This window comes from Acomys russatus, chromosome 2 (assembly GCF_903995435.1).
Source record: "Acomys russatus chromosome 2, mAcoRus1.1, whole genome shotgun sequence".
In the NCBI taxonomy this organism is placed as follows: domain Eukaryota; kingdom Metazoa; phylum Chordata; class Mammalia; order Rodentia; family Muridae; genus Acomys; species Acomys russatus.
In genome coordinates this window covers 89,418,720-89,433,370 of record NC_067138.1, presented here as the reverse complement: position 1 = coordinate 89,433,370, position 14,651 = coordinate 89,418,720, and the positions used below count along the sequence as shown (strand labels likewise).

At 43.5% G+C, this 14,651-nt stretch overlaps 1 protein-coding gene across 1 annotated transcript in view; it reads left to right on the top strand.

Moving 5' to 3' along the window:
- Positions 1 to 14,651, top strand: part of Ttc39b (tetratricopeptide repeat domain 39B) — a 64,017-nt gene that overhangs the window by 46,859 nt on the left and 2,507 nt on the right. The window contains exons 14-18 of the mRNA XM_051163821.1: positions 1,308 to 1,399; positions 2,621 to 2,747; positions 5,489 to 5,597; positions 9,878 to 9,995; positions 12,308 to 12,424. Of these exons, the coding sequence (XP_051019778.1) occupies positions 1,308 to 1,399; positions 2,621 to 2,747; positions 5,489 to 5,597; positions 9,878 to 9,995; positions 12,308 to 12,424 (563 nt within the window). The remainder of the gene's footprint in view (positions 1 to 1,307; positions 1,400 to 2,620; positions 2,748 to 5,488; positions 5,598 to 9,877; positions 9,996 to 12,307; positions 12,425 to 14,651) is intronic.

Genomic DNA, 14,651 nt, shown 5'->3' with positions numbered 1-14,651 from the left:
TTGGACCCAGCTTCATCATTTCATCAGAGCATTTTATCACTTCAGTTAGAGCAGAGAATAAAGCCTCTGTTTGTTTAATTTAAACATTTCTTTTCTTTTTTATACAATGTACTTTTATCATGTTTTCCCCTCCTTCAACTCCTCCCTGCCTACTCAACTTTATGTTCTCTCCCTCTCTTGTTAAACACACACACACACACACACACACCACAAAAAATGAAAATCAAACACACAACAGATTAATAAGCCAAAATTCTCAGGGAAAAAAAAAAAAAGCTAGTCCAAAACCCCAAAACAACGAAAACAAAACCCAGCCAAAACAAAAAAATGTAGCAAAAAAAAAAAAAAAACCCCAAAAACATGGAGATGGTTTTATGTTGGTCAGTTTCTCCCAGGCATGGGGCTACATCCTGTCTGGTCAATATACCTGGTAGCATTCCAAGTTTTCCTCTTTCTATCAGGTGTCACTTGCAAAAAACTTCTTCGGTAAGGGTGAGGCCATGTTCACTTAACCCTCTGAGTACTGGGAGGCTGATGAGACAGACAGTAACTTTGTCTGTATTTCCAGCATATAAGATGACTTTTAACCCTGAAAATTCTGTGCCAAAGTCGAGGGTCTTCTTATACACGGGTACTTACCTGCAGCTTGCTTCCCCTTGCTTCCTATGTTCTGCTCATATAATGGGGGAGCATGGATCAGGGAGGAGCTAGCTGCACACACCTTCCTGTGCCTTGAGGAGGAGAAAGCGAGTGTGGATTGGCTCTCCACCAGAACCCGCCCATTCCACTTGGAGGGCTGCATATCTTGGGGTTGATTGTGGAGCACACCTTAAAGGGCCGGTGTAGGCCAGCGCTGGCTATCATTTAATAAAGCGCCTGGCTGTCCGTGTCCTGCCTGCAAATAGACACATGCCCGAATCTGCTGCACAGGGTGTGTGTTGGGAGAGGGGTAGTCTTATATGGTGAGTATACTCCAATATATTTTAAACTGGAAAAGTTGGGGGTCATCTTATATGCTAGAAAATATGGTATATGAGTGCTCTATTTGCATTTATACCTGCACGCCAGAAGAGGGCATGGGATTGGATGGTAGATGGGTGTGAGCCGCCATGTGGTTGCTGGGAATTGAACTCAGGACCTCTGGAAGAGCAGACAGTGCCCTTAACTGCTGAGCCATCTCTCCAGCCCACTTCATACCTTTTAATGTGATGTCTGGACAGTTTCTAGGTCACTTCTAGTTTGCAAGGTTAAAATGTCATGCTCCTGTGAATATTCTCTCATGAGTCCCTTGTCTTTTTCCCCTCAAGGCAACATATGTGTTCTTGAAAGCTGCCATTTTGAGCATGCTTCCAGAGGAGGATGTGGCAGTGACTAACGAGAATGTCGTGGCTCTGTTCAGGTGAGCACGGCACTTTGTATCACAGAGACACATGTGAGCTTTTCCCTTCATGCTCTACAGCCATAGGTCTTAATTTCTCTACTCACTGATATGGACACACTTAGAATAATGTATTTAGCTGAGGGCTAACATGTCATTCTTTGGGATGATTTTCAGATGTGTTTGCGTGTCTGGGAGTCAGGAAGATGTACCGTTATCTTTGCATCCTAGAATTAGGGTTCAGTTCCCAGGGTTTTGCACCTGCGCTCTCATACTGGCGCTCTTTTCCTCCTTGTGTGGTTCTTTCAGTGATTGTTACTGGGTTTATACATTCATAGACTTATGCACAAGAAGCAACCCCACGGACCTGTAGTCTCACATCCCAGTTTCACTTCATGTGCTTAGATTGTGCGTGTGTGTGTTGTGTGTACACATCATGTATAGGTGCGTGTGTGTATGTGTGTCTGTATACCCATAGATGTGCAGACGACAGTGGACGACATCAGGAGTCCCAGTCTACTCTCTGCCTTTTCCGCTCTAGAAAAGGGTCTTACTGAACCTGGATCCAGACTGCTGCCTAACAAAGTTTGGTGACTTTATGGTCTTCACCTTTCCATTTCACTGGGTTACAGACGTGTAGATAGAAGCCAACCTGTGTTCTGAGCACAGCCAGCACTCTTACTTGCTGAGCCATCTCCAAGACCAAGTTCCTTAGAATTTTGAAAATTCTAAATCCTATATTATGCCTGGTTAGCTATATATATATATATCTTTTGAGACACATTATAGATCTATGCAGTAGCTGCAGATAGTAACAGGAAATATACTAATTTATACTCTTCTCTCTTGGCTGGATAAATACTTTGAGCTCTTTTAATTTATACTTTTCCCTCTTCGCTGGATAAATACTTTGAGCTCTTTTCTGTTTATTTATGGAAATTGACAATTTTATACTTAGATTACCCTGGACTAAGTTTGACAGAGGTAAGACACTAGCTAAGCTGACTAGAAGGAAATGTGTCAATTAGTGGCTCTCATGAGTTGTGCGTCTATATTACTTGAATGCGCATCACCATCCAGATTGCATTCCCAACCCTAGGACTGCTGACTCAGGTCTGGGAAGCATCCAACACTGTGCATGCAGGACAGGGTTCCTGCTGCTGCTGGCCTGTGAGGTAGGTCTGAGAACCTCGGTTGTGAGTACTGTGTGTGCTCACTGGCCTTTCCATGGGTTCTTCACAGACAGGTCGACGGCTTGAAGCAGAGAATCGCGGGCAAATCTCTCCCAACTGAGAAGTTTGCTGTGAGGAAGGCACGGAGGTACTCCCCATCCTCAGGCGCCCCAGGCAAGCTCGTCCTGCCAGCCCTGGTATCTGCTTTTATTCGTTGTTTACAATCTAGAGATAAATTCACTGTTGAGAGCATCAGGGAATGTATTTACCTTTGCTTGTGAACCTAAAGCTCAGTTGAAAATTATATATTTTTATATTTATTCATAAATTGATTTTAAAAAATGAACATTTTCCCTGATGTGTTTTGATGAGTTAGTATGTTCTAGACATGCTTGGTTTTCATTATAATGGTAAGTAGTCTCATTAATACCAGGTTTCAAATGAAGAAATTTGAATACAAACGGAGAAGGTAATGTCACTAAAGTGGAATTGAATTACAAAATAAATGACAAATTCAAAATTATCTTTTCTAAATAACTACATAAAAAAGTAAAAGGAAACCTTTAAAAATAATTTTCAAGAATATACTCTGTATAATATGGGCATGGTGGCCAAGGCCAGAGAATTGCTGCAAATTTGAGGCCAGCCTGGGCTGCAGAGTGAGACCCTGTCTTACAAAACCAGCTGCTTTCCCCACTGTAAAATATTATTTCTAACCCATGTAAACAAAACTTTGCTGGGTTTGTTGTTGTTGTTGTTTTGTTTTTGTTTTTTGTTGTTGTTCTTTGAGACAGGGTTTCTCTATGTGTATTCCTGGCTGTTCTGGACTCACTTTGTAGACCAGGCTGGCCTCGAACTCAGAGCAATCCCTCTTCCTTTGCCTCCCAATTGCTGAGATTAAAGGTGTGCGCCACCACACCCGACAAAATTTTTCTGTTTTGATGTGGAATTGTAAACAAAGGCGAACTCATTCCTGAGCTGTGCCACGCCCTTTTGCATTGCAGCCTTCCTACCAGAAAGGAGCTCACCCTCATAATCACCCAACTGTTTTGGCAAAGCCCTGTGAAAAACACAGTTTGACTTGAAGTTTCAAAACAGAGCCTTTTGGGAGTGCTGACTATGGTACACTGCTGTGACTCTCCAGCCTGGGCACAGGACAGCTGTTCAGTGCACACCCGTATCACAGTCCTCCTGTGTGATTAATCATTTTGGGGTCTTATTTAATCATTCTCCTTTGAACGGCGTTTTCAAGTTTTTTCTGTCACAGACATGACACAGTGAGCATTACATTACATGTACATGTAATTCTCTAAGAATGCTTTCAAAGAAATGGAATTCTTAGTTTAAGATTTAGTGTTAATGTTTGGGTAGATAGTGATAAATTTCTCCCCCCCTCCCTGAAAAAAACAAAAAACAAAAAACCGGTATCAATTCAAACGACTGCTAATACTTTCCTCTTTTAGTTTGCACGTCTGTGCTGACACTTTTGAGTGTGTTCGTGTTCTCCTTCAGTTTTTGTTGTTTCTGTATTGTTGTTCATGGCCTTTAGTTTCATTGAGCTATTTTTATGTTGTTGCTGACTCTCAGAAGGTCTTCAGGTATTTTAAGAGGAATAAAAGCATAGCCTCTGACAGCGGTCAAATAGGAACTAGCCTACAACCCCAAGATTAGACTAATGGGGTCAGATAGAAATGTAATGGACCTGGGGTTGTGTCCTGAGCACAGACATGACAAGAACACTCTGCTAAACACAAAGACCTCTCTTCCAGTTGATGCCTGTTGTTGCCTAATTAGCTTTAGCCCTGTTCCTTATTCATTTATATCAAGTGGTCTGCACTGAGAAGGTTTTTCTGTGTCAACGAACTTTCCAGAAACTCTACTGAACCATTGTATTTCTTTGTCTACGTTAGTACTTAGACACTGGTGTGTATAAGAGTCTATTATACTTTGAATCAACTGAAGGTTGGTGGATATAAAGTAACAAAGAATTGACTAGAATTGGTCATACCTACGGTTGTTGCCACAACCTGTTTTTCCTAAAAATATCAAACCAAGTTTGCCGCTCCCTTTGATAAATATTACATCAATAAAAAAATTTAAATCATCATCAATTTGAAAATACTATTACTGAATTGTGCTTTCAGCTTCCAGTGCTGTAAAGCAAACCTGACACCATCATTTCCTGCCTCATTTCCATGGCTGCTTTTCTAGAGGGTTATCAAATAATATCTGTCGTAACTGAAAATTTATGCTCATCATATACCCTTCAAAATATGAACTGCACTATCTGGACATTAGAGAAATATTTCTAAGCAAAAACACATTTGCTTTTGATCCAAAAAAAATTCTCATCTGTTAGCCCATTAAATATAATCTGCAATGAGAAGTCATTAGTTTACATTTCAGGAGCTGTCATTCAGCCATATGGCCTTTAAACAACGTGTTTTCTGCATATTGGATCGCATTACTGGGCCGACACATGTTTTTAATGATATAAAAGAACCTGAGCCCAGTAAAATAAATATTCCAATGATCATTTCTAGTAATATGCTTGGAAACACTTTATGTAAACAAGTAGCAGACATTTTAAAATATTTCCCTTTACTTAAAAGTAACAACAAAGATTTACATTAAACAAAATTGTTCATGGTGTCAGCTTAAAAATATTATTTCACTTCTGTATCTATCTGCTATCTAAAGGACTGTCTGCTAGTAGATGGTTAGTATGTGTTTGTTGAATGAATGAATGAGTTTTAGTAAGAGTATAAGATACAGCTTTCTTATCTCAGAGCATAAAAGACAAAAGTCACATAGTAAATCCAGGGGACATTATGCCACTAAATGAAGAAAGGTGAGAAGCAAACCCCTGACTGTTGTGTTGAAGTCCTTAACAAGCATCTCACGTTGCTGCCAATGGTTTCCCACCCTTCCTCCTCAGGAAATGATGTATGTCTGGAATGGCTTTTCAATAGTGGGCAAAAGAAAGGACCTTTCTGAAAGCCTCTTGGTGACTGTGGAGAAGGCTGAGGCGGCTTTACAAAGTCAAAGTAAGTGCGCAGAGTCCTCGTCTCTGTTCCCTGGTGCACATTTGCCTGTGCTGTCTAGTGCATCTCAAGAGCAGTGTTTGAGCTTCTGCTTGTCATCAAGACAAAGGGAGGACAGCCACCTTACTACACCACCTGGCCTTGAGAACGTGTTCTAAACAAAGGACATCTGCCACAAAAGACCTTGTTGGGTGTGATTCTATTTTTATTCATAACCATTGTGGGCCAGTGATTAGCATTTTTGTTGTTAAGAAACTGCCCTTTTTAGTCTCATTTTCTGCTATTGTAATAGAATATCAGAAGCTAGGTGATCTTTGAAGAAAAGAAGTGTGCTTCCCACAGATCTGGAGACTAGGGGGTGCAGGATCAAGGCGATGATGAGGACCTTCTTGCAGCATGGCAGACGGCATGGCGTGCAGGGAGAGCTAGGCACACAGCACACATTGCCACCCTCTTCAAGTTCCTACCTCCACACTGTCTCGGTGGCAGTTGAATCTCAGTTTTTTGAAGGGGACACTCAAACCATTCGTACTACTGTTTTGTGTTTTGAGTGGCACCATTGCTGTATATTCTGACCCACTATACGTTCTGTGCTGTCTTCTAGACTCCATGGACAGACACACAGACATAAATGGAAGCAAAACACTCACACGAATAAAACAAAATTAAATAGTAGCCAGTCTAATGGATATAAGGTAATCTTTGCTACTTTATTGTGAAATTATTTTTTTAAAGAAAAATGTCTTATTTTGTATGGAAATCAACACTACCACATAAATTTGAAATTGGAATAAAATGGAAATATATTAAAGTTTACCTTAAAATAAGATTTAGGGGCTAGAGAGAGGACACAATGGTTGAGAATACTTCCTACTCCTGGAGAGGACCCAGGTTCCATTCCTATCACCCATAGGGTAGCTTAAAACTGGGTGTAACACCAGTTTCGGGGGATCTGACACTTCTTCTGGCCCCCATAGGCACATGGTGGTAGATGTTACATGCAGACAAATCACTCCTGCCCATAAAATAAAAACCAATATATTTTAAAAATGAGATTTCCTGGGGTTGGGGATTTAGCCCAGTGGTAGAGCGCTTGCCTAATAAGTGCAGGGCCCTGGGTTTGGTCCTCAGCTCTGAAAAAGGAAAGATTTCCTGAGATGGACTTATGCAAAATATTTAAAAATTTGAACAAATTGAGTTCTACTCATTGTTGATCAGTGAATTTGACTAGTTTATCAGTTTGCTTATTCAAATTCCCTTAGTGTTTCCGTAGCTGACATAGACTTAGAATGGAGGAAGGAAGGTAGCCTTGTTATGGGAATTATCTAGATTAAAGCCCGCATGTCTACAGATTAAATGGAGGAATGATTGCTGATGTGAAAACTGGAAAGTAAAGGAAAACCTTTTGAGGGATTATGTGAAAACGTTTGTTCCCCCTTCCAGAAAAATAGCCAGTATTCCCCCTCGGTCCTCTGCTCCCCACAGACTCAGTAGGACACATTTCCACGCATGAACCTCCAGTCTCTGTGATGTACCTCCCCCTCCCCCCACCCCAAGCCACAAGAATGGAGCCCTTGTCAGTCATAGGCCCCAAATTCTCCAATGGCCACTGGGCTCTTCTCTGACGAGAAAGAATGATGCTTGCATTGGCTGCGCATACATGGAGAGTAAAACCCAAGTCGCTGCCTTTTCAGTTCTGCCTCTAACGGCGTCTTCATGTGAGAGGTCTGAACAAGGTCTGGGTAAAAGAACTGAGACAGGAACAGATACACACCAGGCTTGATCACAGCCCAGTCGCTCTACATTTTTCCTCTGGGTAAAAGAATTTGTTTATTGGTAGGATCACCAGTTAGCTGCACATTGTTGATAATGGTTTTCAGGACCACTGTTTTATAGAGGAACAGTATCTTCTCCGCCCCCCAAACTCCTGACTCTTAGTAATTAAGCTTCCGCTTTTCAGAGTGAGGGGTGGGGAGTCTGTGATTGGAAAGTGAGTGAAGTTGTAAGCCTGGGGTGGTGGGGGCCTTCCCCCACGTGGTTCTGGCTTTTGTTTTATCAGTTGTGGATTAAACAGAGGGTAGAGGGTACTGTTGGCCAGAGTAAGTAAAGATTGGTCACCCACACAAAGGACACACCAAGATGCAAGAGCACGTGGTGACATGCTTAGAGTTGGCACGTGGTATTAATTTCTGTGGTTTCCCTTGGAAGTCTAACTAGATTCATCACGTAGCCGGAAGCTGGCAGCAGACCCACTTTGTCTGTCATTGCAGTTAATTTGTGTGGCGACATGGTATAGCGAATAGAGTCGGTGACATAAAGGGATCTCAGTCTGGTGGCCTCTCACGTTCCAGTCAGCTTTCATGTTTCCCTGCTGGCGCACTGCAGCGCGATCCTAAAATGCTCAGTGTAGATATTTTTGTAGTTTTCAAACTTCCTTCCTTCTCAGTCTGCCCACATTTAGGGCATTCCTCAGCCCCACTGTGCTGCATAGGAGCCTGGGCAGCACGACTGTGCCTTAAAAAAACAAAACTTTTCAAACACTGTTTATTTTTCTGTGTGGGTGGAGGTCAGAGGACATATTGTGGGCACTGGTTCTCTCCTTCCACCATGTGGGTTCTTGGAATCAAACTCAGGCATCAGGGTTAGTAGCAAGCACACCTTCAGCCGCTGAGCCATCTCGCTAGCCTTGCTGCGTGATTTTTTTTTTTTTTTAATTCAAACGGAAGGAGGAAACTTGAAATCTTCCTCTTTCGTGAGATGGCGAATAATGACAGGGAGTAGTCACGTGACCTTGTGCTGTGGTCAGAGAAGAGTGTGGCTTTGCTTCTGAGGTTTGTGGAGGATGTGGAACGTAAACCCCTTTGTCGCATTGCCAACTTAAGATCGCCACAGAGTGACTTTACTGGTTTTCCAATGGTAGTTGTCTGGGTCACCTCAAGAACCATCATTCATTGAGCAAGCAGATGTTGTCATGACATAAGCTGTTAGAAAACTGTTTCTTAAAGTTCAGTAGAGTGTACAGAAGTGACACTAAAAAGCAGCATCCAGTGTGGACCTAAGGCTTTGGGCATAGGCCTGGCCAACCTCTTCTCATCAGACATCTCTGATAGGAGCATGGATTAAGGGTGGGAGGGCGGAGGGGAGGGTAGTTCTAAATAAATAGTAGGAAAGGTCAGAGCTGTTGGTATCTGTGGGTTTCCTAGTAACATAGCAGCAGCTGACAGAAGTCAATCTCAAATGTTTAAACACTTAGAAGTGCAGGAAGCCAGCCCCTTTCAGGCGGGTAAGTGGCACTTGTAACCTCCTATAGGTGAGGCGCTACCAACTGAAACACTGGCATGTGTCACTAGTGATGTCTGAGGCTCGAACCCAGAGCCTGAGACTCTGAGAACGAAGACTTTGAGGAGCTAGTCAGTTTCCTTTACCACCCCTCCGCACTGTTGTCACAGCCTGACACGTGTAAATTAGCAGTCTGTCTTGGAATGGCTTCTTTGCATGTCACTTGGAAAAGAAAAATGCAGAAAACCCTTCACGCACAGAACACGTGGCATGGCTACCTTTGTCACATAGCCGCTGCGCCATGTGGTTCACTCTGCTTAGTATGTACCCAAGCTGAGCTGTGGAGGGCGGGGCGCAAGCAGGGGAAGAGCATCCTTGACGTTCTCCAGGAGCGTGGAAGTGCTGGAGGCTTTAGGTGCCTTTCCCGTTTTTCAGAACCGTTTCATGGCATAATTTCCCCCCAAAAGAACATAACCTGGGATAACTGATAGGTTGTAAACAGAATATGATCTGGGAGAGAGGTTTCTGCTTCCTGCGTTTGGAACGGGTGGGAGGCCATCTGCTTCTCCATATGGAAGTGCTATCCTCCCCTGTGCGGGCGCCAGCATAGTTAGAAGCCAAAACAACAGGAGGAGACAGCCTGGTTCCTCCTCCTTTACCTCTGAGGGAATTAATGAAGCTCATTCTTAATTTAGAGTTCAGATTTCCTCTTGTAGCTAAGATCACAAAATTCAGAATGACCACCTGAAAAATGTGCCTGTGAACCCCCCTCCTCCATTAAGAAAGGGTGTAGAATGAATAAGCTCATTTTTCTGAACAACTGTTTTCATTGTGTTTTATGTAGTGGGTTAAAAAACGGTCTTCCTAAAACCCAATATCAGTTAGTTTTCCCCTTTATTAGAATTTTTTTGAAAATATTTTTGGTCCAGAGTCGCACCTCAGAGAGTTTGCCTCATGTAGATGAGCACCACAAAGACCAGTGAGCTTTGTGTTCTTGTTTTAAGACTTTATTGACTACTCTGTGGATGATGAGTGCTTGGTGAAATTACTGAAAGGATGCTGCCTCAAGAACTTACAGCGGCCCTTGCAAGCTGAGCTGTGTTTCAACCACGTTGTAGAAAGGTAAGGTCAGCCTGAGTGCAAGTCGCGGCTTCAGGGGAATCTCTGGGACAAAGTGATGCTCCAAGTCTCTATCCTCATGAACAAGCTGTGATTGGCTTGGAATATGGCTTTACCTGTTTTCGCAAATGTAAGTGTATGGCCAGGCTGTTTGCAGTCAGCTGCTGAGACCTCAGACTCACTTAGTTTCCCTGTCTCCGTCTTCCCTGTCTCTTTCTGTCTCTGTCTGTCTGCCTCTGTCTCTGTCTTTCTCTCTGTGTCTCTCTGTCTCTCTCTCTTTCCCTCCCTCCCTCCCTCCCTCTCTCTCTTGTATTCTGCATGTATTCGAGCTCCCTGCATGACAGAGACAATATAACCTGGCCTTTGAGTGTTCCATCATGGTAATTTGGCAGGGAAGAAGGACTGCACTTGTTTTTTGCCAAAGGACATTTCTTCTGTGTGTGGTGACTTTTTTTTCTTTTTTTTAAAGCAATGACAGTGCTGTCCTGATACTTTTCAGAGAGTTAGAGCAAGGGTGAATGCCTGTCTGAACTGGTAGCCATTGAGTTCCCGCTAAAGACTGAAGCCACTCAGAATGTGGGCCCAATAGCAGTGGTCTCCCTGCTTTTCATAAAGATGCTGGAAGCTGCATCTAATGTCAGAGCTCCTGATTTTTAAATATTGCTCAATGTTTTTGAAAATACTGCAAGCTAAAAAGATGGAGGCCATACAGAGTGCCTCTTGACATCCTGTTGTTCATGCCATGTGCCTTTCCATGCACAGCCACCTGGATCCCTTCCTCATGACAGTTTTATGAGAGTATAAGACACTTGATACCCTATGAGCATATACAGGGGGAAGTAATCCCCCTCAGGAACAGTCATAGGGGAGGGGAATAAGGGGAAAATGGGAGGGAGGGAAGAATGGGAGGATACAAGGGATGGGATAACCATTGAGATGTAACAAGAATAAATGAATAAAAAAAAAGAAAAAAAAAAACACAATAAGGTTCCCAAATAAGGTAATATACAATATTTGGTGAACATATTAAAGAAGTGTATGTGCACGTTTAGTTTATTGGTGTTTTCATAAAGCTCAAGGGCCGTGACAGTAGTACCACGTGTGCTGCTTGCTTTGTTTTGTTGTGACTCCTTGTCACAGTTTTTGACTGTGAAATCACCTTCAGTGGGGCTGAGGAAGACTTCTATACCACCTACCTTGGCCTCAGCAAAAGCCATTCTCATGTTAATACTATTCATTGTTCAACACAGTTTACATTTGAAATGCAAGTTTCTGTGAGGACTGGACTATTTGTTGTTAATCGCCGAGGAGACATGTTTTGTTTTTCTTTATGTCAAAAGTATGGGCAGAAGGAGGCCAGTGGCTGTGTTTTTCCATGAGTTTCTTCTAATCTGCCCTTTCTCCAAAGGACAGATCCTATGTTCCAAGCTTACGGGCTCTCAGCTCCAACCACCTGCTTCTGTGGGTCTAGGGCCTCATCTCCTGTGTGGCTGTTGGACACCAAGTCTCAGGCCTCAGCAGACACCAGAGCTCAACACAGCTAGTCCTGCTGTCCTGCTCAGTATTCTCTTTGGCATCTGAGAGTAGCTTGGGTTATAGTCTGGTAAACCGAGCTGTAGATTATTATTGTTCTATTTATTTTAAACTTTATTATAAAAAGTTGCAAATAAGAAGAAAACACTGAAATTAACATGACACAAGTGCCGTACAAGTCAGTGACTAGTCAGGATGGAAACTGGGACCTCGCGCTGTATTTTATACTTTTGATAATAAATATATTTTTTATGCATTTATCCATCACCAAAAGTGAAAAATTCTTTATGGTTAGAATACAGAAACAATTCACTCTAGATTTAAAGGACTATTTGTTACTCAGGTTTTTTCCTGAGCTTCTAGTTTTCATAATGACACTGAAACCGGACTGCCAGCCACCTAGTCACTGACATTTTGAAGAATTGTAAGACTTAAAGTGTGAAGGAAATTGATGCTTAGTTAAGGACAAAATCAATGTTCTTCCCCAACATAGAATGACACACTCATGAAGATGGCCTTGTTTTCGTCTTGCTGAAGGTCTGTGTGCGTTGATCTGCCTGGGAGGTGGTAGCATACCTGTGCTGACCTTACCCCATGGAACAAAAGATCAGTGTGTGAAAGCATCCTTTGCCCTATAGATTGTTAGGTACCATATCTGTGAGGCAGCAGCCGTCCTCTGGCGGTGGTCCCGGTGTTGTCTGGGAAATGAAGAATGATACGTGTTTCAGATGGTTCTTTTTGTGTCCTGTTAAGACTTACTTGACTTTTCTTTGCTCTTTTAGTGAAAAGCTACTGAAGTATGACCACTATCTGGTGCCATTCACTCTGTTTGAGTTGGCATTTTTGTACAAAAGCCAAGGGGAAATTGACAAGGCCATAAAGGCCCTAGAAACTGCCAGGTGAGTACTGAAGGTAACTTGTCTTGGTGACGTGGAGTGGAAGACATCAGTGCCGTTGTAACAGCAGCAGTGGTGTTGCACTCCTTAAAGCAGGAGAGCTAAGGCAGGGTCAGCAGAACCCTTTCACTAACCTGGGCTTGTTTTTGACTGTCGGCTTTTGCTGGAGTGGCTCTGTTTCTAGCCCCTTAGTCCATTGCTCTATGGATTGTGTGCACCTAGCTGACCAATCAGCTTCAGCTTCTTCTCCTTTGTATCTGGAGTTAGCAAACTTTTCTGCAAATGGCCAAGCAGTAGGTATTTTGGCTTTAGAGTGTAAGGTGTCCTCTGACAGTACTTAACATTTTGTAAGCCTCTGTAGTATAGACGGTAAGTGAAAAATAAGACTCTCTGATCATGTGACGCCCTTCCCCTGCATCCATGAAGACCCTCTGATCATGTGACGCCCTTCCCCTGCATCCATGTCTTCTATGGCAGCTCTAGCTGCCATTTCTGCTGGAGAGTGACTCAGACTTGTGATCATAGCCCACTCTCAGTAAGGCAGAACCCTGTGGTCTGCGTGTCTGGAACACTTGGGCAGAAAGAATGCCATAAAAGTGCTAGTTCAGTTGAGTGTAGTAGCTCACACAAGTACAGCATTATCCCTTCTGTAAGCGCAGGCAGGAGGAGCACTGCCCCAAGTGTGAGGCCAACCTGGGCTACAGAGTGAGACCTTGTGTCAACAAACAAAACAAAAACAAAACAAAAAAATCTACGTCATAGTTTAGTAGTCACTTGTTTATTTCGTCAGACTCACTGAGTACCTGTCATATGCCAGATAGAGTGAAGGCCGCTGCCGTGAGTGCAGCCTGGAGTGCTCTGCAGGGTTAGCTGGAGGCAGAGAGCAGTGTATTCTGCTGAAGTGTGCATCCCTAATCTGTCGTGCCTGGATGTTAATTGAGTTGTGTCTTTGGAGGAGGAGGAAGAGGAGGAGGAGAAAGTGTAGCTGACACTGCATAAGTGAGGTAGTTTTGGAGAGGTGGGTCACCATGTCACCATATACAAGATGTGGCCGTGGAGCCTCTGGGTCGTGCGGTGCGGTTCATAGATGGAATGCGATGCTTTTCACTACGAGTGGGACAGTCAGAGCAGCCGTCTTTGGGATAGAAAGAGATGTACCTCTCTTAGGGCCGCAGTACTTGGAGGTGGCGGCTAGGTACCCACATGGAGAGGCTGAGCTGGGCGTGAGATGTGCTAAAGTCAGGGCCACATGACCATGAGCCAAAGTCTCCAGCACAGATAGAGCGATTCATAGTCAAAGCCATCATCCTAGAGGTCCTTAGGGGAAGCTAGAGAGTGAGGGATAGTGATCTCAGACAGCACCTGGGACAGTCAAGCCTCAAGATTTAGCTGTAAAGTCTGGAAGATTAAGATTTTGATCAGACTAAGTGGAGTTAAGAGGATGGGAAATTGTTGTTTAATTTTCTACATATGTCAAGGGTTAATTAAGGTTGTTTCAAAACAAGTGCAACACATGGCTCAGAGAGTCAAGAGCTTGCCCACCAACCTGAAGACCTGAGTTCAATTCCCGGAGCCCACATAAAGCTAGACGGAAAAAACCAACTCCACAGAGCAGTGCTCTGTGGCATGCGCACCCCACCAGTACACCATTTACACGTCCAGTGGTAACAGTGATAAAGCCATCATGGAGTCTCTGAATTTATCCCACTAGTTATCAGCTAAGAAGCACTCAAATAGGAAAAGCAAAAAACTCTGGAAATAGTGAGAATGGTTGCCTATGAGGGCAGCTGCCAGAGAGTCAGGCAACAAGACCAGAGGCGGAGGGGTCATGCATTCCTTGGCAGGGTGATGGGCAGAGAAACAGACTTAGCTACTGTAGGTAAGATGCTAGGGGTTTGCTTTAAATGGAGTGCTGGAAGGAGGAAGAAGCTTTAGGGACATGCTGCTCCTAGTATTTCTTAACAGAGAAATGGGCAATGCAGCAAGAAGCCACTTTTGAAGCTAAGTTGTTGAGGCCCGAGAACAACTGACATTTCAGCTGTGATGTCTGTGCACGTTCAGACAGAGCTATGAGGGCGCTGTGCTGTCAACGCTGCTGCTGCAGACACTCACTGTTGGAACAGAGTCAGCGCTGCTCAGGGCAGATGGAACAGCAGGTGACAGAAAGACAGCTCTCTACCACCAAAAAGCACGCAGAGCCACCGCTAACGTAGCCAGGACTGGTAGGGCA